The 26,769-nt window shown below is 52.4% G+C and overlaps 1 protein-coding gene across 3 annotated transcripts in view; it reads right to left on the reverse strand.

The window, feature by feature from the left end:
- Positions 1-26,769, reverse strand: part of PNPase (polyribonucleotide nucleotidyltransferase 1) — a 343,937-nt gene that overhangs the window by 136,870 nt on the left and 180,298 nt on the right. The window contains exons 6-7 of one of the 3 annotated variants that reach the window (XM_045767790.2): positions 26,280-26,489; positions 25,833-26,006 (exon numbers count right to left, since the gene is read on the reverse strand). In XM_045767790.2, the coding sequence (XP_045623746.1) occupies positions 25,833-26,006; positions 26,280-26,489 (384 nt within the window). The remainder of the gene's footprint in view (positions 1-25,832; positions 26,007-26,279; positions 26,490-26,769) is intronic. The other 2 variants (XM_069318828.1, XM_045767791.2) reach the window with 2 other exon arrangements.

Below are 26,769 nucleotides of genomic sequence, written 5' to 3' on the forward strand. Positions count from 1 at the left end.
AGGCGCCAAGGGACCGAACCCCGAAAAGCCCGAAGAGGAAGCCGGTGACGCAGCAACCGACATAAGACCCCCGGAAGACGAACCCAACGATCGCGAGAGAGGCGGAAAGGACGTCCACGAAGGAACCAAAACAGACGCTGGAGCCAAACCCGACCCGGCGGGTAGACTAGCACGGCGAAGTTCAGACTCCCGCACAACCGCTCGAGCAACCGCCGAATGACCCGGGACCCCCTCAGAAACAGCTGACGGCGGTCCCACAGCCGCCGCAACGCCTCTGGAGGGAGAGACATGGAAGCGGTCCGAGAATCCCAAACAAGACCCAGCCAGGTCCGAACCTGGGATGAAACCAGATGGGACTTCCTCCAGTTCACCAGGAACCCGAACCTGGCGAGCTGGGAAAGAACCATATCCCTGGCGAGCAGACAAGCCAACCGACTGGGAGCCCACACCAGCCAGTCGTCAAGGTAGGCCAAAACCCGAATCCCTAGAAGACGCAGACGGGTCACCACAACCCAGGTCAGACGCGTGAAAACGCGAGGTGCCAGATTCAAGCCAAAAGGTAGGCATCGAAAACGGTAAGCGTGACGCCCCACCACGAAACCTAACCAGTCCCTGAACCCCGGATGAATAGAAAAGTGCCAGTACGCGTCCTTGAGGTCCAGGGACACCATCCAGGCACCCGGCTCCAACAGAAGCCGGACCTGCGACAGAGTAGCCATCCGAAAGGAGAGGCAAGGAACACAGGGGTTCAGACGGGACAAGTCCAGAATGAACCTCAGATCCGCACAGTCCCGTTTCGGCACTGGAAACAGGTGGGAAACCCACCTGAGGGACGTAGTCGTTTCGACCACGCCCAAGCGCACCCTCTCCAAGATGACTTGACGAAGCGCAGGAGAAGAAACCTGCCCTGTTAGCCCCGAACCCCCCAAAGGAGGACGAGTCGCCCAACGCCACCGCAGGCCGGATGACACGACCGAAAAGGCCCATAAATCGTGGGACCAAGCGTGGGCAAACAGAGCGAGCCTCCCCCCCATCGCCCCGTCAACGGGGCAAACCGCGAAAGGGCCGACGCCCCTTACGAGAACCCAACTGTCGAACAGGGCGATCACTGCGCCGACCAGACGACACTGGCCCCGAAGGAAACAATGGCTCAGAAACTGGCACCAATGGCCCACCTCGACCAGCGGAACCCGGAACCCTGGCACGACCCCTCCGAAACTGCCGAGAACGATCGCTCCGGAGAATCAACAAGTCCGCAATAGGACGACAACTAGACGAAGCTGCATGCAGAAACTGAGACACCGCAGTCTCTGCAAACAGCAACGGACAAAACGGAGATGAAAACCTAAGAGCCAGGGCCCAAGCGGATTCCAAAGAGAGGGCGAGCACAGCCTGATGGCACGCGAGGCGAGAAGCAAAAAACAGAGACACCGCTTCCTTCAGGATGGCGCAAAGAGCTTCAACAGTGCAGCCGACGCCCTAGCTGCCGAAGACAGTGCCCCGGACGAAGGCCCTTCACTCAAAGCTCCCACATCCTCCTCAAGCCAAGCAGAAGAGAGCTCGAGAAGGGAAAAGAAACGCAAGACCGAAGCCAAATGCCCACGGGAGCGCAACTCCTCCGCAACCAATGCAGCCAAAAGCTGAGGAACCTGCACATGAAGCTGGAAAAGGCCAACATCCCGAGAAAGCATGGGAGCGAATAAGCACGTATTAAGGTGCTCAAACTCGCCCCCCAGGTAAACCTGCATAAAAGTAGCAGTCTCCCGCCAATCAAGCGTGCGGGTCCGACAGAACCCATACCACGCCCCCAATGAAAAGAAAGGGCAGTCTGCCAGCCAGGAAGACTCCGGAACTTCCAAACGCACCCAAAAACGGGAAGAAGAACCGAACTCAAACGAGGACGGATCCATTGGGGAGGCATAACCCGGGTCTCGCAAGAGGTATGCAGCAAGAGCTTCCCAAGCCACCTTCGCGGAGATACGGGAAGTAGCAAACCCCTGGAAAGACGGAGCCAAGGTACCCAAAGGCGCCCGGAACTGAACCCGGGGAGGAGCCGAACCCAAATCATACTCATACAGGGAAGGGGGGTACGAAAACCCCTCCCCCTGCAACAATAAACCCCGTGGGGAAGGCAAAAGCACCCAAGCCGGGTCACAGGGGGCCCAAGGCCCCCAGGTCAACTCCTCCCCAGCCCCAGGATCCCCTACGTCGGGACCCGAGGCAGAGCCGTCCTCCAAACCCTCCACCCATGAAGAAAAGGTAGAGTCCAAGGGAAAGGCAGACAAGAAAGGGGTCTGCTGGTGGGACCCAGAAGCCTCGGCAGGAGGAACCGGCTCAAATGCCTCCGTCCCCGACCCGGATGGGGCAGCCCCCGATGGGGCAACCCTGTGCCAAGGCCGAAACACGCATACGTTTCAGAGCCGGACACAGGGGAGGAGGTGCAGGAAGAACCACAGGGGAAGGACCAGAGGGCGCGGCTGGAGCCAAAGCCATAGCGACCAACGCCCCCAGGTCAGGGTCCCTAAAGCCAAAACAGGGCAGCCTCGGGGCATCCAGGTGGGAAACCAACCTAGCGCGTTGCAATAACCTAAACCTAACATGCAATGCTGATGCTGCCTGTACCTAATAGGAACATCCTCAGAGTAAAACTGGAGCACAGGCAGAGAACATGACTCGCAAGACTCTGGGTCAAAGGTGTCATTGACCCAACAGGCAGCATGACGGAAGCAAAACAGGTGACTGTCACCCTGAGACAAGGGCACACTGCAACCTTCAAACCCGCACAAGGCAGGCTGGAACTCGGGAGACGCATCCATGGGTCCCCAAGCCCTAACAGGGGTTTCCAGGGCCCGTAGGTTAGCAACTACGGGAAGCCCAGGCAAGGTGTTGCTAACCGTTAAGAAACCCAAACAAAACAAGGGTAAATGATAATACTGAAAACCCCTGGGACGTGTACAAGCACGGGGGCCTAGCAGAGGGCCACCAAAACAATACCAGGGGAACTATGGGCCCACGAGGCAGAACCTCTACCAGGCAAACAAAAACAAAACAAAACAAAACCCCCGCAAAAGTACACCATCCCCAGAGCAACAGGAACTGGTCGCCGCTTAGGTGGCAGGCAGCGCAACACCTTGACGCCCTAACCAGCACAATACCACTCCCTACCCAAGGCCAAACAAGGGCCCCAAGCCCCAGCTGGCCCCAAGGGCGAGGCAAATGCCGAGCAGCAAGAACCTCTACGGGAGCGGTTCCCGAACGCCCCAGAGAAGATAACCCTGACACGCAAGGGCAGTACTCACAGGGTGCCTAGGGAAGGAAGCCCCTAGGCGCATGCAGCCCCGGCACTGATGAAGTACTCCTGGCCACCGCACACCACACAAAAATAGCAGAGAACACCACACGAGGCAAACACCGCCAAGGAATTTGAGGCCAGAGAAGCGTCTATCCCGGTTGACACTAGCTTGTGAACTGAAGGCAGCCGGTGTGGTGAGGTCCGGGCCCCCCTCTCCCCCTCCCGGGGAGGGAAGGGCTACGCGGACGACTGGCGCGGCAGTAAATTGATTGTTTGATTATTTTCCTTGGGGTTGTAGGGAGTTTTCTAGCTCTCTGTTCGGTTTTTGTTGTAGTTTCTTACCATGTGGGGTTTGTTTTGTTACGCCTACCTTTCTGGGTGCCTAACCCCGGTCGATGGCAGATAAGGAAAACCCCCAACCATATGGGGTTTTCCAGGGCCATTGCTCACTGAAACCTCTCTGAAGGGGCCAGGTTCTGGCGCTGGTCCCTGGTAGGTCTGAACTCCATAGCTAATGTCCCGGTCTAACATAACATACTCCAGTCTTTGGTGAAGTAGCTCCAGGGAGCCGTAGGGGCTCCCCACAGAAAACCAGCGTTGAATGTAATGAAACGCCATTTTCTGGGTGAGTCCCGGAGGCTCCCCGGAGCTATCCATGGCTGATATGGATACCCTAACTATTTTGCATCAGTCAATGTGGGTGGAGTTCTAGGCCTGCCGAGAACCACAAGCCAGAACTTGGCCCCCTCAGAGAGGCATGGGGAGCAATGGCCCATACAAATGCACATGTGATTTGGAGCATTCTATATCCGCCATCGACCAGGACAGGCACCCAGAAAGGTAAGCGCCACAAAACAAACCCCTATTCTGGTTAACAACAAAAATCGACAAACGAGTGGACAGAACTCCCCCAGGAAAACGAACTAACAAGCATAACGTCACACGAGCCGTGTCACATGTCTACGCAGCTCCCCCCTCCCCGGGAGGGGGAAGGGGGAGCCCCAGACCCCCGCGCCGGCGATCCCCACCCCAGTTCTGAGGCTGGATATCAAAACCGCGAAAAAAACGCCGACCGGAGGGTGCTGGGGAGCCTCCGGGGCTCACCCAGAAAATGGTGTTTCATTACATTCAACGCTGGTTTCCTGGGGGGAGCCCCTACGGCTCCCCGGAGCTACTTCACCAAAGACTACCTAAGAAAACAAGGGGGACATACCTGGGAGGCGGTCGGTGAACCACTCCTCAACACGAAGTCGAGACAACAACCCAAGGACCCCTCCGGAAAGCAGCAGGCACATCATTCGCCAGAAAAAGGGAGAACGGCCGCAGACGAAGAAACCTATGACCACGACCATAGGACCCAAAAACCACTGCGCCTGAGAAGAGCATGAAGATCTGCCATACGACCCCCAGAGGCCAATGCCATCATAAAAAGAGAGCCGAGGCAAAGTAAACCTGAACCGAAGGAGCCACAACCACCAAGGAGAAGAAAAACAGGAGAGCACACTGTCCAAAGACCAGGACGGCACAGGCAGTGCATAAGCAGGCCGTAGGTGAAACAACGCACGAGACAGCCTGCGAAACGGCACATAAGGAACATCGATACCGAAAGCTAGCAGCAGAAACCAAGGTGCCAGACCCAGGAACGGCACCAAGCGCCTCTACATCCTCAGCAAGCCAATCCTATGACAGCCCCAGGAGGGAAAAGAAAACGCAGGACCAAAACCAAAATGCCACAAGCGTGCAAGTCCACCGCCACTAGTGCAGCCGACAGGGAAGGAACCCGCATAAGGAGCCGCCCCACACCAATATCCCGCAGAAGGGCAAAAGCGAAAAGACTCATTAAGAGGAGCAAAATCGCCCCCAGGAAAACGAGTAGCACCAAGACAGCGCGAAGAGAAGAGATATGCACAAAAGAACAAGAAGGCCAAACATCCAGAAGCTGCCGGGAATAGGACCCACAAGCCCTAGAAAGGCCCGGAGGGAAGCTCAACCGAATGACGACAGACGTACCAGAAAACGGGACGGAGCAAAACCGTCCCAAACCTTCGAGAACACAAAGAAGCAAGCACAAAGAACGAAGGCACAAAAACCCCGTTGCACCTGAGACCAAAAGTCATGCAGAAACCCCAAGAAGAGGGGGACATGACGGAGAAGGCCCGTCCCGGAAAAGAGGGGCAAAGACCGTAGAAAAGTACCCACCGACAGGAGGGAAACAACGGGCACAATGGACAAGGAAACTGAGCCCAGGGAGGGGCCGACGCCCACAAAGCACGTGCGGAGAGGGGGAACGGAAAAACCTCACACCACAAAACCGCAAGACCCACCCAGAGGGGTAGAAATACCCCGGCGGGGACCAACGGGGCCTGAGGCCCCTTACGTTAGCCTCACCCCAGCCCCGGGAACCCACCCTGCAGGCCCCGGGGCCAAGCTGTCCCCTCAAAGCCCCAGCGTCAAGAAAACCCCCGGGGCAGCCGTGAAAAACACTAAGGAAGGGAGCCCACTAGGCTCTGGAACTTGAACCGAAACCGGAGGATTGGCGAGGGGCGAGACGAAGACCAAAGCTCATTCCCAGCCAGCACAACGAGGCGAGGACAAGACAGAGAATCCAAGGAACATGGAAAAACCAGGCACAGCACAGCAAGACCTGCAAGGAAGGAGGGCCTCAGAGGGAGCACGGAAGGGCCAAACATAATGTCACAACCAACCCCGACACGCAGCTGCAGTACCAAAACCGCAGCAAAATGTCACCGCACTCCCCGAGGAAGCGACAGAGAAGATAGATAAATCGTACACGAGTGGCACACAAGGGGACACAGGCGGAAACCGAGCACCCAACTGAGCCACTGGGACGGTAGAAGAAATGTGCACAGTGTAACAGGCAATCGAAGGAACACATTAGGCAGCCCAACTTGGGCTGACCCCATACACAGCCCCAAGAGCAGAGATGAGAGCGCCCATGAAGCACAGAATCCGCTCGACTCGACAGGCAAACGACAGGGGAGAGGCGGAACCAAAGAGCCAGAACCCAATCCTGCAAGCACAAGGAGGCGAGCACAAAACACCCTCGACACAGAAAAACGTAGCACCGAACGGGCACCCCCACCGGTGCGTTGCGGAACCAGGTGGAGTCGGGGCCCCGAACTCAAGCAAGGTTAGACAAGCATAGGAGAGGGGCAGGAGGAGTACGGGCAGGAGCCGCCTCGGAAGGGCCAAGAGGACACCCGCAGACACCCGTGAACCGAGGAAGGAATCAGGTGGAGATAACAAGAGCTGCCCAATATGGGCTAATAGCCCTGCAGTAGGCACCTCGGGTGATACGGTCCACGTTCTCAAGTACGTATGTACACCCATTGCTACTTCAAAAAAAAAAAAAAAAAACAGTGTCAGGACGAAGGAGACGCCAAACCGCACCAACTCACCTGCAGAACATAGGCGCTGAAGGGCCATGACGCAAGCTTTCGAGTTCGTAGCCGCCGGATGAGGCCAGGGCGCCCATGCTGGAGAGGAGGGGAGTGGCGAAGGAGGCTCCCCACCCTAGAATGCAGGGAAAAACCTCGTGACTTATCTTGAGGTTATCTGAAGATGATTTCGGGGCTTTAGTGTCCCCGCGGCCCGGTCCTCGACCAGGCCTCCACCCCCAGGAAGCAGCCCGTGACAGCTGACTAACTCCCAGGTACCTATTTAGTGCTAGGTAACAGGGGCATTCAGGGTGAAAGAAACTTTGCCCATTTGTTTCTGCCTCATGCGAGAATCGAACCCGCGCCACAGAATTACGAGTCCTGCGCGCTATCCACCAGGCTACGAGGCCCCTCTACACACCATTTCCCCACTTCGGCACCCCAGAACACCCCCAAAGCAACGGGGCACGGATTGGATTAAGAAAAGAGCGAGAGGCGAAGCCCCCCCGATAGAAAATGGATGCAGAACATGTGTGCACACCGCCCGGAACCAAAACAAACTCGCACGGCGCATGCGTAGGACGCGAAAGAAAAGTAGCCCAACAAGGCGAGAAGTAGTCCAACAAGGCGAGAAGTAGCCCAACAAGGCGACAAGCAGCCCAACTGGCGACAGTAGCCCAAACGGCTACAAGGAACCCAAAACGACTACAAGGAGCCCAAAACGGCTACAAGGAGCCCAAAACGGCGATAAGGAGCCCAAATGGCGACAAAGAGCGCAAACGGCTACAAAGGAGCCCAAACGGTTACAAGGAGCCCAAACGGCTACAAGGAGCCCAAATGGCTACAAGGAGCCCAAACGGCTACAAGGAGCCCAAACGGCTACAAGGAGCCCAAACGGCTACAAGGAGCCCAAATGGCTACAAGGAGCCCTACAGCTACAAGGAGCCCAAACAGCTACAAGGAGCCCAACCTGTCCAGAACAGAAGGAACCAGTATGGAGGCAAACTCCGGGACACGCAGGAGATAAGCCGCAAAGGCCAACCGCACCGCAGGCGAAGAGATGCGGTTAGCCGAAAACCTCTGGAAGACGGAACCGAAGAAACCACAGGGACACGGAACCGAACCCGGGGAGGAGCAGAACCCAAGCCCAAATCGTACCCAGAGGGGGGAAAGAGACCCCACTCCTCGCAACAGAAGCCCCGCTCAGAAGGACGGAAATCCAGGCGGGGCACAATGGAGCCCAAAGGCCCCCAAGGCTGCTCCTCCCCAACCCCAGGAGCCTCTACACCAGGCCCCGGGGCCGAGTTGACCTCCAAAGCCCTGGCCCCACAAGAAAAAGCCGGGGCAGCTGAGAGAGCTGGAAGAGAAGGGGCCCACTGGTCAGACCCCGGAGCATCGGCCAGAGGAACAGACTCGAATGCCTCCGCAGCTACCCCGGACGGGGCAACCCCCGAAACTGCCTAAGTCTCAGAACCTCAAACCCCGCCCCGACCCCCAAGCCTGCAGATGCGTAGGGGCTGGAAGCAGGAGGGGGAAAAACAAGGGGGGGCATTAAAGAACCAAGGCCAAAGCGACCAAAACCCCCAAGTCTGGGTCCCGACACAAGCGGGGCAGCATTGGGGCGTCCGGGGAAGCGACAAACCTGAGCGCGTTGCAACATCCTACCCTGCAATTCGCGAGCTGCCTGCACCCACAGGAATTCATCAGCAGACTGGGTGAATGCAGTCACGAACAAGCAACAAAGCTCGCAGGACTCAGGGTCGAATGTGTCACCGACCCAACAGGCAGCATGACGGAGGCAAAAACAAGGAGAGTCACCCTGAGACAAAGGGACAGAGCAACCCTCAACTCGCACAAAGCGAGAGGGGATGCAAGGGTCTCCACTATCGGACCCGAGAGCCCCCGGGGGGTTTCCCAGGGCCCCTAGATTGGGTCTGCTAAGGGTTATCCCAGGCAGGGCACTGCTAACCGGCGCCCCAAACTACCAAGCAAACTGCTAAAGCTGAACCCACTGGACGTGTCCACCCGTGAGGGCGAAGCAGGGGGTGCCACCACACAAACGATTCTAATATAAGGGGGGGGGGGGACACAAGGCAGACCCCCCTACCAGGCAAAAACAAATATAAAAGAAAAACCACACAAGTGGACAACGTACCCAGAGGGAACAGAGCAGGCCGCTGTCATAGGTGAAAACTAGCTACGCAGTACCCTGCGCCCCACCAGTGCTATAACTACCACTTACCCCAAGGTAAACAAGGGAGTAAAACCCCCATACACTCGGGGCGGCCAAATACCAAGCAGCGAAAAGCCAACTGAGGTAGACCCAAGGTGACTTGTGGAAGGCAACCCCAAGCCCCGAGGGCAGTACTTACAGGGCACTCAGGGAAGGTGACCCTAAGCACATGCAGCCTGAGTACCTGAGAATACTACTCCTAGCTCACACGACCACCGTAAGAGCAGCACTGCAAACAAGTCACAGCCCTGAGACAAGACCGGAGCTGGAGCTACACGACCGTGCATTATCCCATCAGCCGAGGAACTGAGGCGGGGATCGCCGGCGCGGGGGTCTGGGGCTCCCCCTTCCCCCTCCCGGGGAGAGGGGAGCTGCGCAGACATGCAGCGCGGCTCGTGTGACGTCATGCTTGTTAGTTCGTTTTCCTGGGGGAGTTCTGTCTACTTGTTTGTCGATTTTTGTTGTTAACCAGAATAGGGGTTTGTTTTGTGGCGCTTACCTTTCTGGGTGCCTCTCCCGGTCGATGGCAGATATAGAATGCTCCAAATCACATGTGCATTTCTATGGGCCATTGCTCCCGTGCCTCTCTGAGGGGGCCAAGGTTCTGGCTCGTGGTCCCCGGTAGGTCTACAATTCCACCCACATCGAGTGATGCAAAATAGTTAGGGTATCCATATCAGCCATGGATAGCTCCGGGGAGCCGTAGGGGCTCCCCCCAGAAAAACACCGACTGGAGGGAGGGAGGGAGGGAGGGAAAAAGGGTTACCGGGGAGCCTCTGGGTCTCACCCAGAAAATGGCCTTTCATTACATTCAATGCTAGTTTTCAGGAGGGAGGCCTTTCGGCTACCCAGAGCTACTTACTCAAAGACAAAAACAAGAGGGACTTAGCGAGAGCGGTTGGCACTCGCTCCTCATCTCGAAGTCGAGACAACTGGCTGCAACTGCTGACGCAACGCGACATAGGCCCAGCGACGCCCAGGAACATTGACAAGGTAGCGAGCAGCCAGGACCCTGTTCAACTTTCAAAAACCTCTCCACCAAATGTCAGCCCAAGACATGTTACCGAAGACGGCAGCCAGCACAGCAAACTTACGAATGTCGTGGGCACGGGGATAGACCACAGGCTGGTTGAACTGAATAACCCAAACAGGACAAAACAACCCGAACAGAAAATGAAGTAAACCGACGAAGAGCCTAAAACCAAGGCTGGGCTGACCACCAAGGGGCCAAAAGGGAGAACCAGTAAAGTGTCCAAGCGAGCCAGGACCTGGAGCAACAACCGAACCTGTGGGAAGAGGTACAGTGCATCCTTGCTCTAACAAACCCCGCTCTATCGAATTCCCAGATGATCTGAACAAATTGAATTCAGTACTAAATGTTCAGTGGAACATACAGATGTTCAATTAAGCAAGTATTGTTTGTTCAAGTGGTGATGAGACCGAGCGTTGGAGGTGGCTGTCATCAACGATGATTCACCAAAGTGTAAAAAGCTGTACAGTGTTTTATTTTATTTACTCATTGTTTCCAGGGAGAAATGGTTGAAGGATGATAAAATTGTGTCAGGGGAGGCAGGTGGTATCATTGGTGAGGATTGGTGCCAGGGGGCAAGTGGTGTCAGTAGTTTGGGTTTAGTGTCAGGGGGCAGTTGATGGAAGTTATTCTCAATGGAGGCAGGTGGAATTAGTGTTGAAAGTTGTCAGAAAAGACTGGTGTCAGTGGTGGAAGTTGTCAGAAAATACTGATGGTGTCAGTGGTAGAAGTTGTTTTCAGAAAGAACTGGTGGTGTCAGTGGTGGAAGTGTTATCACAAAGGATTGGTGGTGGTGTCGGTGGTGGAAGCAGTCAGAAACGACTGGTGGTGTCAGTGGTGGAAATTGTTGTCAGGGGAGGCAGGTGGTGTCAGTAATGGTAACTGTTATCGGGGGGGGGGGGGGGGGGAGGAGGTGGTGTCAGTGGTGGTGAGATCTCAGCTACAATAATTGGCAGCACATGGCTGGCGCCGGCTGCTGCCGCCTAGATGTTTCACTCAGTGTCAGCTTTTTCAACAAATTAGCTGAGAAAATGTTACTATTTCAGTTGTTTGTAATACCATTCTATCTGATTTCATAGCCAAAAATTAAGAATTCATAATAAATGGGGGGTGTCAGAGGTGAGGGGGATGTATTAGGGGGGTTAGAAAGACAGCCAACCTCTAAGGGAGTGTCGGGCGTGATGAGTGAGACGCCTCCAAGTCTGGCCTGAGTGATCAGCTGACTGCTGTCCCACGTGGTAGCATACTGAGCACGGGCTCTTAGTATAGTGTGGAGAAAGAGCTTGGACACGGGAGGGGGAGGGGGAAAAGAGAGATACCAGATGCGCTTAAGGCAGCAGACATAGCCCCTCTACACAAGGGAGGGAGGGAGCAAAGCATTGCCAAAGAATTAAAGACCAGTTGCACTAACGTCCCACATAATAAAAGTATTTGAGAGAGTGATCAGGAGTCAGGTCACTAGTTTCATGGAAACCAATGACCTCCACAATCCAGGCCAACATGGATTTAGAGCGGGAAGATCATGCCTCTCACAGTTACTTGACCACTACGACAAAATCACAGAGGCATTAGAAGAAAAACAGAATGCAGATCTGGAATACACCTGGTTGATCCTACGTGATCAACCAGGCTGTGATTAGTACGTCAGGCTGCGAGCAGCCACGTCCAACAGCCTGGTTGACCAATCCAGCAACCAGGAGGCCTGGTCAACGACCGGGCCGCGGGGTCGCTAAGCCCCGGAAGCACCTCAAGGTAACCTCAAAGTAAGGTACACAGATTTCGCAAAGGCATTCGATAAATGTGACCATGGAGTAATAGCACACAAAATGAGGTCAGTAAGAATAACTGGTAAAGTAGGACGCTGGATTCTCAGTTTTCTGTCGAACAGAACACAAAGAATAACAGTCAACTACAGTATATAAAATCGAGTCCAAGTGCAATTAAAAGCTCTGTATCTGAAGATGCAGTCCCTGCACCACTGCTTTTCCTTATTCTCATATCAGATAAAGACTCAAATACAAGGCACAACTTCGTAACATCCTTTGCAGATGACACAATAATCAGCATGAAAATTACCTCAGCTGAAAACATTGAAAAACTACAAGCAGATATTAATAAAGTTTTCGACTGGGCAGCAGAGGATAACATGATGTTTAACAGTGATAAATTCCAGGTACTCAGGTACTGTATGGTAAAAAACCAGCGTTGAATGTAATGAAACGCCATTTTCTGGCTGAGTCCCGGAGGCTCCCCGGAGCTATCCCAGGCTGATATGCTAATGTCAGACTTTGGCATCAGTCATGTGTATGGAGTTCTTAGGCCTACCGGGGACCACGGCCAGAACCGGGCCCCCTCAGAGAGGCAAGGGGAGCAATGGCCTATAGAAGCCCCCGTGTAGTTGGAAGCATTCTATGTCTGCCATCGACCGGAACAGGCACCCAGAAAGGTAAGCGCCCCAAAACAAACCCCTATTCTGGTTAAAATTGCTACCAAAAACCGAACTAGTGGATAGAACTCCCCAACCGAAAACAAGCAAACTAGTGTGACGTCACACACTGCCGCGCCGCTGTCTGCGCAGCTCCCCCCTCCCCGGGAGGGGGAAGGGGGAGCCCCAGACCCCCCGCGCCGGCTACCCACACCTCAGTTCTTGAGGCTGGATGTCAAAAACGCGAAAAACCGCCGACCGGAGGGAGGGAGGGATGCCGGGGAGCCTCCGAGACTCACCCAGAAAATGGCGTTTCATTACATTCAATGCTGGTTTTCTGGGGGGGAGCCCCGTCGGCTCCCCGGAGCTAACTACCCACAGACAGAAAAAGAGGGACTTACCCGGGAGGCGGTCGTCGCTCACTCCTCAACTCGAAGCCGAGACAACTGGCTGCAACCGCCGACCCAAAGCAACACAGGCCCGACGAGGCCCAGGGACATTCACAAGGTAACGAGCAGCCAGGACCCTGTTCGACCGCCAAAATCCCCGTGCCCGAATATCAGACCAAGACATATTCCCAAAGACAGCAGCAAGAGCCGCGAACTTACGAACGTCATGGGCACAGGGATAGACCGCAGGCTGGCTGGATCTAATAACCCTGCGGACGACCTGAGAGACCCGAACCCGCGAACAGGGAAGAAGGGAAACCGGATCAACCCACAGCGCGTCCCCGGACACAGAAGCTGTGGCGCGCAAATAACGGCGAAGCGCCGCAAACGGACACAAAACATGATGCACCCCCAGCCTGACCAACCAAGCATCAACCACCCATGGACCCCTCCGGAACGCAGCAGTCTCATTCTTCGCCAGAAAAGAAGGAGACGGCTGCAAACGAACAAAACAATCACCACGACCAAAAGAGCAGAAACCCCTGCGCCGGAGGAGAGCATGAAGCTCCCCTACCCGACCCCCAGAGGCCAAAGCCAACAAGAAAAGTGCCTTGGAAAAACAATCCTGGACCGAAGGGGCCACAACGAAACGAGGAGATGAAAGGAAAGCGAGCACTCTGTCCAAAGACCAGGACGGCTCAGGCGGCGCATGAGCAGGCTGGAGGTGAAACAATGCACGAGACAGCTTGCGAAACGGCGCAGACGTAACATCGATACCGAAAGCAAGCTGAAGCGGCTCCGCCAGCGCCGCACGATACGAAGCGACAGTGTTAGGCATAAGATGATGGTCCTGAAACAACCACGAGAGGAAGGACAAGACCACCCGAACAGACAAGGAGCTAACACGACGAAGACGCAAAAAGAAACGGAAGGACCGCCAGGAAACTTCATACTGCCGCCGAGAAGAAGCCCTCAGGTGGGACACCAACAAGGAGGCCACCTGGTCACCATAGAGATGATGATAGACTCGAGTCAAAAAAACCATACGCGAAGACTCGAGGAGAAGATCGAACCAGCCACGTGACGTACCGGCCCGATCTGCTGAAAGAGGCGGAGCCGCGGGAAAACCCTCGGGTTCGGACACCGAGCAACCAGCGCCTGAAACCAAGGCTGGGCCGGCCACCAAGGGGCCAGAAGGACAACTCTCCCCCGGTAAGTCTCTAAGCGAGTCAGGACCTGGAGCAACAGCCGAACCGGGGAAAAGAGGTACAGGAACCCCCATCTCGACCAGTCTAGCCGAAAGGCATCGACCCCGACGGCCTCGCAATCGGGGAAGGGCGCCGCATAAACGGGAAGACGCCGCGACCACGCCGACGCGAAGAGGTCCACTTCGGGGCGCCCGAACGTCTGGCAAAGCCAACGGAAGGACTTGTCGTCGACCGTCCACTCCGTAGAGAGGGGAACGAAGCGAGAAAGGGCGTCGGCCAAGACGTTGGACACGCCCCGTACGTGAACCGCCAGGAGAGCCAAACCCCGAGAACTCAGCAGACGAGTCACCCGAAGCGACCAACCCCAAAGAGACAAGGACCGCATCGAACCCCCGCGGTTCAGGCAATGAACCACCGGAGAGCAGTCCGAATGGAGCCGAATCGTCGATCCGCGGGCCACCCGAATCCTCCCCAGAGCAAACCACACTGCCGCGAACTCCCGCACCGTGCTGTGAGCTCGACGGAAGGACGGATCCCAACGCCCCTGGCCGGCCTGGTGAGCACTGGTCACAAAACCCCAGCCGAGAGACGACGCATCCGTGTACACATCGAGCGAGGGCTCGGGTAGGCGCCAAGGCACAGAACCCCGAAAAACCCGAAGAGGAAGCCGGTGACGCAGCAACCGACGCAAGTCTCCCGAGGGTCGAACTCTGCGATCGCGAGAGAGGCGGAAGGGGGAACCCCGAAGGAACCAGAACAGCCGTCGAAGCCAAACCCGACCCGGCGGGTAGACCACCATCGCGAAGTTCAGGCTCCCGCACAGCCCCTCGAGCAACCGCCGGGTGACCCAAGGGCCCTCCAGAAACAGACGAAGGCGGGACCGCAGCCGCAGGAGAGACTCCGGAGGGAGAGACAAGGAGGCGGTTCGAGAGTCCCACACGAGACCCAGCCAAGTCCGAACCTGAGAGGGAACCAGATGGGACTTCCTCCAGTTCACCAAGAACCCGAACTCGGCGAGCTGGGAAAGAACCAAATCCCTGGCTAGCAAGCAAGCTGACTGGCTGGGAGCCCAAACCAGCCAGTCGTCGAGGTAGGCCAACACCCGAACACCTAGGAGACGCAAACGAGCCACCACAACCCGTGTAAGGCGCGTGAACACGCGAGGCGCCAGGTTCAACCCGAACGCGAGACAACGAAAGCGGTAACTCAGACACCCCACAACAAAACCGAGCCAGTCCCTGAACCGCGGATGAATCGGGACATGCCAATAAGCGTCCCGGAGGTCCAGGGACACCATCCAAGCTCCCGGCTCCAAGAGGAGCCGAACCTGAGACAGCGTAGTCATCCGAAAGGAGGGGCAATGAACCCAGGGGTTCAGACGGGACAAGTCCAGAATGAACCGCAGGTCCAACCGCAGGACGGTTTCGGAACCAGAAACAAACGGGAAACCCATCTGAGGGACGACGTCATTTCGACGACGCCCAAGCATACCCACTCCAAGACGACTCGACAGAGTGCAGGGAAGAAACCTGCCCTGCCAGCCCCGACCCCCCAAAGGGGGGAGGGGCCACCCAACGCCACCGCAGGCCGAGAGACACGACCCAAAAGGCCCACGAATCGTGGGACCAGGCGCGGGCGAACAGCGCAAGCCGCCCCTTCATCGCCCCGTCAAGGGGGCAAACAGCGAAAGGGCCGGCGACCCTTACGAGACCCAGAACCCCGCACAGCGCGAACACCGCGCCGACCAGACCAGGGAGGGTCCGCAGGAGGAGCCAACCCCAAACCTGACACCAGAGGCCTACCACGACGAGAGGAACCCCGAGCCCTGGCACGACCTTTCCGGGAAGACCCACCCCGGGACCCCCGGAAAACTAACAAGTCCGACATCGGACGACAAGCCGCAGACGCAGCCTGAATAAACTGCGCCACGGCCGACTCCCCAAACAGGAGAGGACAAAAAGGTGAAGAACGCCAAAGAGCCAGAGCCCAAGCAGATTCCACGGAGGAACCCAGCACCGCCTGCCGACACGCGAGACGGGAAGCATAGAACAGGGAATCCGCATCCCGCAAAATCGGCGTGAACAGCTTCAACAAGGCAGCCGACGAACGCGCAGCCGAGGACAAGGTGCCGGACCCCGGGACGGACCCAAGCGTCCCCACATCCTCCACGAGCCAATCCGAAGACAGCTCCAGGAGGGAAAAGAACCGCAAGGCCGAACACAAAAGGCCCCGGGCGCGCAAGTCCTCCGCAACGAGCACCGCCGAAAGGGAGGGAACCTGCACATGGAGCTGAATAACGCCCACATCGCGGGGAAGGGCAGGGGCAAACAAGCACTCATTCAGGTACTCAAGTTCGCCCCCCAGGAAAACCTGAAGCACCGTGGAAGCTTCCCGCCACTCCAGCGTGCAGGAACGACAGAAGGAATGCCAGGAATCCAGACCAAACAAGGGGCAGTCTGCTAGCCAGGACGACTCCGGAACCTCGTAACGGAGCCAGAAAGGGAATGAAGTCCCTAACCTGAACGTGGACGGATCCATGTCCGAGGCATAATCCGGGTCACGCACGAGGTAAGCTGCAAAGGTCGCTCGCACCACACCAGGTTGGATGCGATAAGCCGAAAACCTCCGGAAGGACGGAACCGACGTACCCGGGGGAACACGGAACCGAACCCGGGGAGGGGCTGACACCAAATCCAACTCATACGCAGAGGGGGGGGGGGGAAAGAAAACCCCACTCCTTGTAACAATAAGCCCCGCTCAGTGGGAAAAAAAACCCAGGCGGGGTCCAGCGGGGCCCAAGGCCCCCAAGTCAGCCCCTCCCCAGCCTCGAGGTCCGTCACCACAGGACCCGAGGCCGAGTCCTCTCCCCAAGCCCCGACCCCACAAGACAAGGACGGAGCAGCCGGAAAAGCTGGAGGAAGGGGGGCCCACTGGTCAGACCCAGAAGCTTCGGCCGGGAGACAAGACTCGAATGCCTCTGCCGCCCCCCCCCCCGGAAGGGGCAACCCCCGAAGCTGACCGAGTCTCGAGACCAAGTAACCCCTGCTCCGACCCCGAAACTCTCAGACGCTTTGGGGCCGGAAGCAGGGGCGGGGGACCAGAACGAACAGAAGGGGAAGGACGAGGAGGTGCGGACTGAACCAGGATCGAAGCGACCCCCACCCCCAAGTCCGGGTCTCGAAAAGCAAAGCGGGGCAGCCCCGGGGCATCCGGGGAAGCAACCAACCGAGTGCGTTACAACAGACGAAACCTAGACTGCAACACACGTGCCGCCTGTATCCGAATGGAATCATCAGAGGATTGGGTAAATTGAGTCACAAGCAAGCAGCAACACTCACAGGACTCAGGGTCGAAAGTATCACCGACCCAACAGGCAGCGTGGCAGAGGCAAAAACAATGAGGGTCACCCTGAGACAAGGGGACCGAGCAACCCTCAAACACGCACACAGCGAGTGGGGACTCTAGGGTCACATCCATCGGACCCACGCGCCCCCTAGGGGATTCCCAGGGTCCTGAGCGTTTACTTTAAGAGGACTCGCGCTCAGGTAGTCCCAGGCAGGGTGCTGCAAACCGGCACCCAAAACTACCAAGCAAACTTCTAAAGCTGAACCCCAGGGATGTGTACACTCACGGGGGCCTAGCAGGGGGCGCCACCGAGGAGAACAGTGGAAGGGCAAAAACAAACTGAAAAAAATGACAGAACCCCCCCACCAGGCAAAAACAAAAAGAAAAACAAAACCCCGCAAGAGGACAGCAAACCCCAAGGAACAGAGCCGGCCGCAATGTCGGGAAATACAAGCTGAGCAGCACCCTGCGCCCCTACCAGTGCAAACTGCCTCTTACCTGCGGTAACAAGGGAGAACAGAACACCCAAGAGCCCAACAGGCGGCCGAAAAACCGAAAGGTAAAACGGACCAACAGAGGCAGACCCCGAGGAGCCTGTGGAAGGTGGCCCCAAGCCCCAAGGGCAGTACTTACAGGGCACCTAGGGAAGGCAGCCCTAGGCGCATGCAGCCCGAGTACTGAAGATAACTCCTGGCTCTCGCACCCACAAAACTAACACCACACGCAAAGCACAGTGCAGTAGCGACACCGGAGCCAGAGCACACGACCATCGCCTATAGCATCAGCCTCAAGAACTGAGGTGTGGGTAGCCGGCGTGGGGGGTCTGGGGCTCCCCCTTCCCCCTCCCGGGGAGGGGGGAGCTGCGCAGACAGCGGCGCGGCAGTGTGTGACGTCACACTAGTTTGCTTGTTTTCGGTTGGGGAGTTCTATCCACTAGTTCGGTTTTTGGTAGCAATTTTAACCAGAATAGGGGTTTGTTTTGGGGCGCTTACCTTTCTGGGTGCCTGTTCCGGTCGATGGCAGACATAGAATGCTTCCAACTACACGGGGGCTTCTATAGGCCATTGCTCCCCTTGCCTCTCTGAGGGGGCCCGGTTCTGGCCGTGGTCCCCGGCAGGCCTAAGAACTCCATACACATGACTGATGCCAAAGTCTGACATTAGCATATCAGCCTGGGATAGCTCCGGGGAGCCGACGGGGCTCCCCCCAGAAATGAGGGCCTTAAACATAATACAGGGTACAAAACACAATCTAATTTGCCCATAGTAGGAAAGCAACATGTAAAGGATTTGGGAATAATGATGTCTGATGACCTAATGTTTAGGGAGCATAACCAAGCAAATATTGCATCAGCCAGGAAAATGATAGGATGGGTTACGAGAACTTTCAAATCCAGGGATCCCATCACAATGGTTGTACTCTTCAAGTCACTTATACTGTCCCGTCTTGAGTACTGCTCAGTACTCACTTCCCCCATTAGAGTATGAGAGATTGCTGAAATAGAGGGAATACAGAGAACGTATACAATGTACGCAGACGCGATAAAGCACCTAAATTATTGGGATTGACTCAAAGCTCTATAAATGTACTCGCTAGAAAGAAGACGAGTGAAATATCAAATAATATACACGTGGAAAATACTGGAGGGCCAGGTCCCAAATCTACAGAGTAAAATATAAACATACTGGAGTGAACAATATGGAAGAAAATGCAGAATAGAACCAATAAAGAGCAGGGGTGCCATAGGCACAATCAGAGAACACTGTATAAACATCAGAGGTCTGCGGTTGTTCAACATCCTCCCAGCGAGCACAAGAAATATTGCGGGAACAACCGTGGACATCTTCAAGAGAAAACTAGATAGTTTTCTTCAAGGAGTGCCGGACCAACCTAGCTGTGGTGGATATATGGGCCTGCGGCCGCTCCAAGCAACAGCCTGGTGGACCACTCTCATAAGTCAAGCCTGGCCTCAGGCCGGGCTCGGGGAGTAGAACTCCCAGAACCCCATCAAGCAGGTATCATGCAGGTATATCAAACTTGTACATGGAGGAGGGATACGAAAACCCCTCCCCCTGCAACAACAAGCCCCTCTCAGTGGGATCCAAAACCCACTAGGAGTCAAATGGCACCCAAGCCCCCCAAGTTAACTCCTACCCTGCCCCAGGAACCTCCACACCAGGACCCAGGGCCGAGCCATCCTCCAAACCCTCTGCCTCAAAAGAAAAGGCAGAGGCCGCCGGAAAAGCTGGAATGAAGGACGCCCACTGGTCAAACCCAGAAGCACCGGCTAGAGGAACAGACTCGAATGCCTTCGTCGTCACACCGGATGAGGCATCCCCCGAAACTGCCCAAGTCTCACCACCAACTAAACCCTCCCCCGACTCCAAAATCCTCAAACACTTTGGAGCTGGAAACAGGAGGGAAAGAACAGGACGAACAGCAGTAGGGAAACAACAGCAGACTAGGGAATTGTGGATGAAACGAAAGTCGAAGCGACTAACAGGGACCCTAGGACCCGAACTATGTCCGGATTCCAGGGGACGCATCCATCGGACCACTGAGCCCTGTGGGGATTTCCTGTGACCCGAGATGCTCTGCTCAGGGAAGCCCAGGAAAGGTGCTGCTAATCAGTGCCCAAACTACCAATCTAAGTGCTGAACCCCCGGGACGTGTACACTCACGGGGACCTAGTGGAGGACCACCAAGATATATATAATAGGTACGAACACCAAGGAGCAGACCCCCCACCTGGCAAGAAAAAAAAAATCAAAGTAAAACCCCACAAGAGCACAACGACCCAGGCGGTATAGAGCCAGCAGCTGTAATAAGGTAAAAAAAACAAGCTGCGTAGTACCTTACGCCCCTTCCAGTGACAAAAGCTACCTCCTACTCAGAGACAAAGAGTGGTGCATGAAACACCCCAGCTGACTTCCAAGGGCGGGCAATCATCGGGCAGCAAAAGACCACAGCGGAGGTAGCCCCAAAGAGAGTTGTGGAAGGAAAGTACTGTAAAGTACCCTGTAAAGTACTTCCCCCCAAGACCCAAAGGGAAGTACTTTACAGGGCACCTAGGGAAGAAAACCCTAGGCGCATGCAGCCCGAGTACTAGTGAAATTACTTCTGGCTCGTGCACCATCACTGAACAGGACCGTACCACCAGGTACAGCACTGAAAGATTCGGAGCCAGAGTCGCACGACTGCCAAGAATCCCATCAGCCATAGAACTGGGGGATGGATAGCTGTCATGGAGGTCCGGGACTCCCCTTCCCCCTCCCGGTTAGGGAGCCGGTCAGCCGAGCGGACAGCACGCTGGACTTGTGATCCTGTGGTCCTGGGTTCGATCCCAGGCGCTGGCGAGAAACATTGGGCAGAGTTTCTTTCACCCTATGCCCCTGTTACCTAAGCAGTAAAATAGGTACCTGGGTGTTAGCCAGCTGTCACGGGCTGCTTCCTGGGGGTGGAGGCCTGGTCGAGGACCGGGCCGCGAGGACACTAAAAAGCCCCGAAATCATCTCAAGATAACCTCAAGATAACCTCCCAAGGAGAGGGGTGTTGCGCAAACATCAGCACGGTGACGATTGTGACGTCATGCTCGTTTGTCCATTTTTCGTTTGGAGGGAGTTCTGTACAACAGTTCAGCTTTCAGTAAAAAAAATTTAACCAGATAGGATTTGTTTTGAAGAGCCTACCTTTCTGGGTGCCTGAGCCGGTCGATGGCAGACATAGAATGCTTCCAACCACAGGGGATTTCTATAGACCATTGCTCCTTGTGACTCTCTGAGGTGGCCAGGTTCTGGCCCACAGTCCCCGTTAGGCCAAGGAACACCATTTGCTTGACTGATTGCCAGGGTCTAACACATTCATATCAGCCCGGATAGATCTGAAGTGCCGAAGGGGCTTCCACACAGAAAAGACCCTAGCCCCCGAAACCAAGCCATGGAGAACGGGCAACGGGGAAGAAATGTTGGTGTGCCTGTGTGCTAATGTAATACCTGGTCACACAATTCCCAGTGCACCCCACACTGGCTTACATTAAGGGCAAGGACGACCCTCCCCCAGCAAGGAGGCCTGCTAAAGGAAGTGTATTCCAAATGCCCCAGGGCAGTAATCCCTGACTGAGCAAGGGCAGTACAAAAAGAGCGCACAGGGAAGAGAATCTTGAGCTCGTGCAGCTCCTAGTACACTAAATGCCTGGCTCACGCTACGCAAATGCATATAAACAGCCTCAGAGCAGGGTTGCCAGAACTGAAAGACCCAAAGCCATGAAAGTAAACAGTTGGTAACCCCACTGGGCTCCTTATAGCCCAAGCAGGCTACATTAAGCTAGAAGTAGCGAACGTAAACAGCTGGAATGCAATTGGCTTCCATAAAATACCAAATGGGCTAAGCCAAGCAGCAGAAAGGCAACCATGCATACATTACACACATCAGCATAGAACTGAGAGTGGTGGTGTTGGCTGACCACAAGCTGCCTCCCCCTTTCCCCAAACAAGTGGGGGAGATGAGGCGAACGAGCTGGCACTAGTTTAAAAACATTTTGATCATTTCTTTACATTGTAGTGTGGGAGTTCTTTTATCAGTTCAAGGTTTTGGTCTTTTCTAAAGCCAGCAGTGGTCTGTTTTGTTTCTCTGACTTTCTGGGTGCCTTTCCTGGTGGTGATGTAATAAATAAATAAATGCCACTGCTCCATGCACCTCTGTGATGATGCCAGGCTCTGGCTCTTGGTTCCTGATAGGCTATATAAAGGTCTGCAACTGATGCAACCTAGTAGTTGGCACCCTGTATGTGATAGTAGCTTCAGGGAGTTACAAGGGGCTTCCCCCCAAAAAAATCAGGCAACAGTATAATCATTGTAAATAATAAGTGTGGGAGCACAAAAGATCAACAAATGAGCATAATCACACTTGGAGGGTTAAAGCATGACACGCATAATTTTCCGATAAAAGATTCAGACAGAAAATAAGAACATAAGAACAAAGGCAACTGTAGAAGGCCTATTGGCCCATACGAAGCAGCTCCTATATATAACCACCCAATCCCACTCATATATATGTCCAACCCGCGCTTGAAACAATCGAGGGACCCCACCTCCACCACGTTATGCGGTAATTGGTTCCACAAATCAACAACCCTGTTACCGAACCAATATTTACCCAAGTCTTTCCTAAATCTAAATTTATCCAATTTATTCCCATTGTTTCGTGTTCTGTCTTGTATTGATACTTTTAATACCCTATTAATATCCCCTTTGTTGTGTCCATTCATCCACTTGTAAACCTCTATCATGGCACCCCTTACTCTTCGCCTTTCCAGTGAATGCAATTTAAGCTTTGTTAATCTTTCTTCATATGAAAGATTTCTAATTTGGGGAATTAACTTAGTCATCCTACACTGGACACGTTCAAGTGAAGTTATATCCATTCTATAGTACGGCGACCAAAACTGAACTGCATAATCTAAATGGGGCCTAACCAGAGCAAGATATAGCTGAAGAACCACACCAGGTGTCTTGTTACTAACGCTTCGATTAATAAATCCCAGTGTCCTATTTGCCTTATTACGAACATTCATGCATTGATCCTTTTGTTTTAAATTCTTACTAATCATAACTCCCAGATCCCTTTCGCAATCTGACTTCGCAATCTCAACACCATCTAGCTCGTATCTTGTAACTCTATCATCATTACCTAGCCTCAGAACTTTACATTTATCAGCATTAAACTGCATCTGCCAATCTTTTGACCATTTCAAAACCCTATTTAGATCAACTTGAAGTGATAGTGAGTCTTCTTCCGTGTTAATTTCCCCTACCGATTTTTGAATCATTGGCAAATTTGCAAATGTTGCTACTCAAACTCGAATCTAAATCATTTATATATATTATAAACAACAGAGGTTCCAGGACAGAGCCTTGAAGCACTCCACTAACATTATCCCACTCTGACTTAACCCCATTTACACTAACTCTCTGTTTCCTTTGGAATAGCCATGCCCTAATCCAACTTAATATAGCACCCCCAATACCATGAGCCTCTATTTTTTTAATCAGTCTTTCATGTGGCACTGTATCAAAAGCTTTGCTAAAGTCAAGGTACACAACATCACAATCCTTACCACTATCAACTGCCTCAACTATGCTGGAATAAAAAGATAGCAAATTTGTTAAACATTAACGGCCATTTGTAAAACCATGTTGCGACTCATTTATTAATTTATGTTTTTCAAGATGAAGACGAATTGTATTTGCAATTATCGATTCAAGTAACTTTCCCACAATAGACGTTAGGCTAATTGGCCAATAGTTTGACACAAGTGATCTATCTCCTTTCTTAAAAATTGGTACCACATTAGCTACCTTCCATGACTCTGGCACTCTACCTAACTCTATTGATTTATTAAATATAGTAGACAGTGGCTCAGAAAGCTCCTCTTTGCATTCTTTAAGCACTCTGGCAAATACTTCATCCGGCCCTGGGGATTTGTTTGGTTTTAGTTTTACTATTTGTTTAATTATATCCTCCCTGGTAACTGCTAAACTAGTCAACCTGTCCTCGTCCCCACCCACATATATTTATTCGGCTGAAGGCATATTGTTAAGTTCCTCTTTAGTAAATAGATATAAAATATTTATTAAGAATACTACTCGTCTCCTCATCATTATCCGTTATTTGACCTGTCTCAGTTTTTAATGGACCTATCCTTTCCCTAGTCTTAGTTCGATATAACTGAAAAAACCCTTTAGGATTTGTCTTCGCTTGCCCTGCTATGCGAACTTCGCAGTTTCTTTTTGCTTTCCTTATCTCTTTTTTAACATTTCTAACCAGTTGTGCGAATTCCTGTTCTAAACTAACTTCCCAATTCTTAATCCTTTTGTACCACGCTCTCTTTTTACCTATAAGGTTCTTGAACTCCTTTGTTATCCACTTTGGATCATTAGTATTCGATCTATTCAATTTATATGGTATACTACGTTCCTGGGCTTTGCTTAGAATATTTTTAAATAGGTTATATTTTGAATCCACATCGAAATCCCCTCTTCCGTCACCTGTCGCTGGGTTCACGTCTAGCCCACACCCCATCCCCAAGACATTCCAATCTATTTGACCCAGAAAATTTCTTAGGCTATTGAAATCAGCTTTTCGAAAATCGGGCACTTTAACATAATTTTCTCCTACAGATCTACTCCATTCTATGCTAAATCTGATTTCTTTATGATCACTGTACCCTAGCTCACTCCCTATTTCCATGTCCTTAAATTGTGTTTCCCTGTTAGTTATCACTAAATCTAAAATATTATTTCCCTGCGTTGGTTCCTTAATATGTTGCGTAAGAAAGCAATCATCAATTAATTCTAGAAAATCTTCAGCTTCATTATTCCCTGTTTTGTTCACCCAGTTTATTCCACTAAAATTAAAGTCACCCATGACATAAATACTGTTAGATCTAGATGATCTAGATATTTCATCCCATAGATGCTTTGCTTCCATTCTGTCTAAATTTGGTGGCCTATATATAACTCCTATTATAATATTATTTGCTTTTTTGTTTAATTCTATTCAAATAGTTTCTGTGTTTGGCTCAGTTTTGATTCCCTCTTTGAGACTACATTTCATATTGTCCCTAACATATATGGCTACTCTCCCTCCTTGTCTAATATATCTATCTGTGTGAAATAGTTTAAATCCATTTATTTGTTATTCAGCTAATAGTTCTCTATTTTCTACATTCATCCACGTTTCGGTAAGTGCAATAATATCTATTTTTTCTGTACAGACAAGAGCATTTAACTCGTTTATTTTGTTTCTTAGACTTCTACTGTTAGTGTAATATACCCTAAGTGAATTGTTATTTTGAGGCCCTTCTCTTTCCCTGATTATTTTGCCAATTTGTTTCTCCAACAAACACATACTTTTATTACCTCCTTCCTCCCTATCAATTCCCATACCACTATCTACTAACAGTTTAAACCCAAATAAATGCCTCTAACCACTGGTTCCAACGAGTTCGCAACAGCAACAACCCCAGCCCTCGATAGATGCACCCCATCACGAGCATACATTTCATTTCTTCCATAGAAGTGTTCCCAGTTGTCTATGAAAGATATTGCATTTGATTTGCAATATTTTTCCAGCCGGCAATTGACACCAAGTGCCCTTGACAACCAATTATTCCTAACGCTCTTTCTTGGAAGAATGCCACATATGATCGGGATTCCTCCCTTGCTCCTAACTAATTCTATGGCTTTGTTAAATATCTGTATCAGTTCCTCACTCCTAACTCGTCCAACATCATTACCCCCTGCACTAATACAAATAATGGGTTTGTTCCCATTTCCCGTCATAATATCTTTCATGTTGTCAACAATATCTCCAATTCCAGCTCCGGGATAGCAGACCCTTAACCTGTTCCCCCTATCTCTGGCACAAAATATATAATAAGCACAAAAAAATAATAAGAACCAAATGTCTAAGTTACACATTTCAAAACACTTTAAAGGATAATTTGACTTACCCAGTAGCTTCTAACAAAGGATCTAGCTTGGGAATGTTTTCATGGGCATCAAAAGCAACAGTGCATTGTACTTGTGTCTGACCTCGCTGAAAGAGTGAGGACCCATGCAGGGGACGATACAGATCTACTCCACAACTTATGGGTCGCAAATCGAGCAGACCTCTGCCATCACACCTAGAAATCAGAAACAGAACTTGGTTTGCAATGTTAATCAACAATTCTAAGATTTATTGAAACAGATCATGCATATAAAAGGATTTAATAGGGAAAGCAGTGGAGGCAGTGATGGAGGTGAATCATCAACAGAATTTACAGTTTTATACAGAATTATTGCTTTAAATTTTCAGCATTTATTTTTATGATATTAAATGTTATTTGTAATTTCAAATGCAAAGTAACTCCCCAGACATATTTCAAATGTGCAAAGCATTCTGATTTAAATCTTACCTGATATTATCATCTAAAATAAGATTCCTAAAGACAGTTTTTGTAATTTGACTAAAAGCTAAATGTGCTAACTGTGAATCAACATCGGGAAATCCTTCTATCAGCTTCTGCATGACATCTGATTTTAGGACATTAACAGCATTGTCTCTTGAAAACTTGTCATGTGAGAAGTCTGTGAAAATACTACGTAAGCGCATCTCACTCAGGGTTCTGTAAGAAAAACACAGCATTTCACAATGAGGTACAGTAATTGATTTTGAAAAATTTCAGAGATCAATATGGGAAATGAGAGTCTTGAAATGGGATGTGTTATATTCAATATACAATGAACGTCAATTAGGCGAACTATATGGGACCAACCCTGACTTGTTGGAGTGACGGATTTTTTGCAAACGGAGATGACTTCAAGAGGTATTTATGTAACGCATTTTTAAATAATATATAACAAGAATAATTCATTGTTCATGGAAGAGATAGAGGCAGTGATGGA

Source organism: Procambarus clarkii, chromosome 91 (genome assembly GCF_040958095.1).
Source record: "Procambarus clarkii isolate CNS0578487 chromosome 91, FALCON_Pclarkii_2.0, whole genome shotgun sequence".
Classification (NCBI taxonomy): domain Eukaryota; kingdom Metazoa; phylum Arthropoda; class Malacostraca; order Decapoda; family Cambaridae; genus Procambarus; species Procambarus clarkii.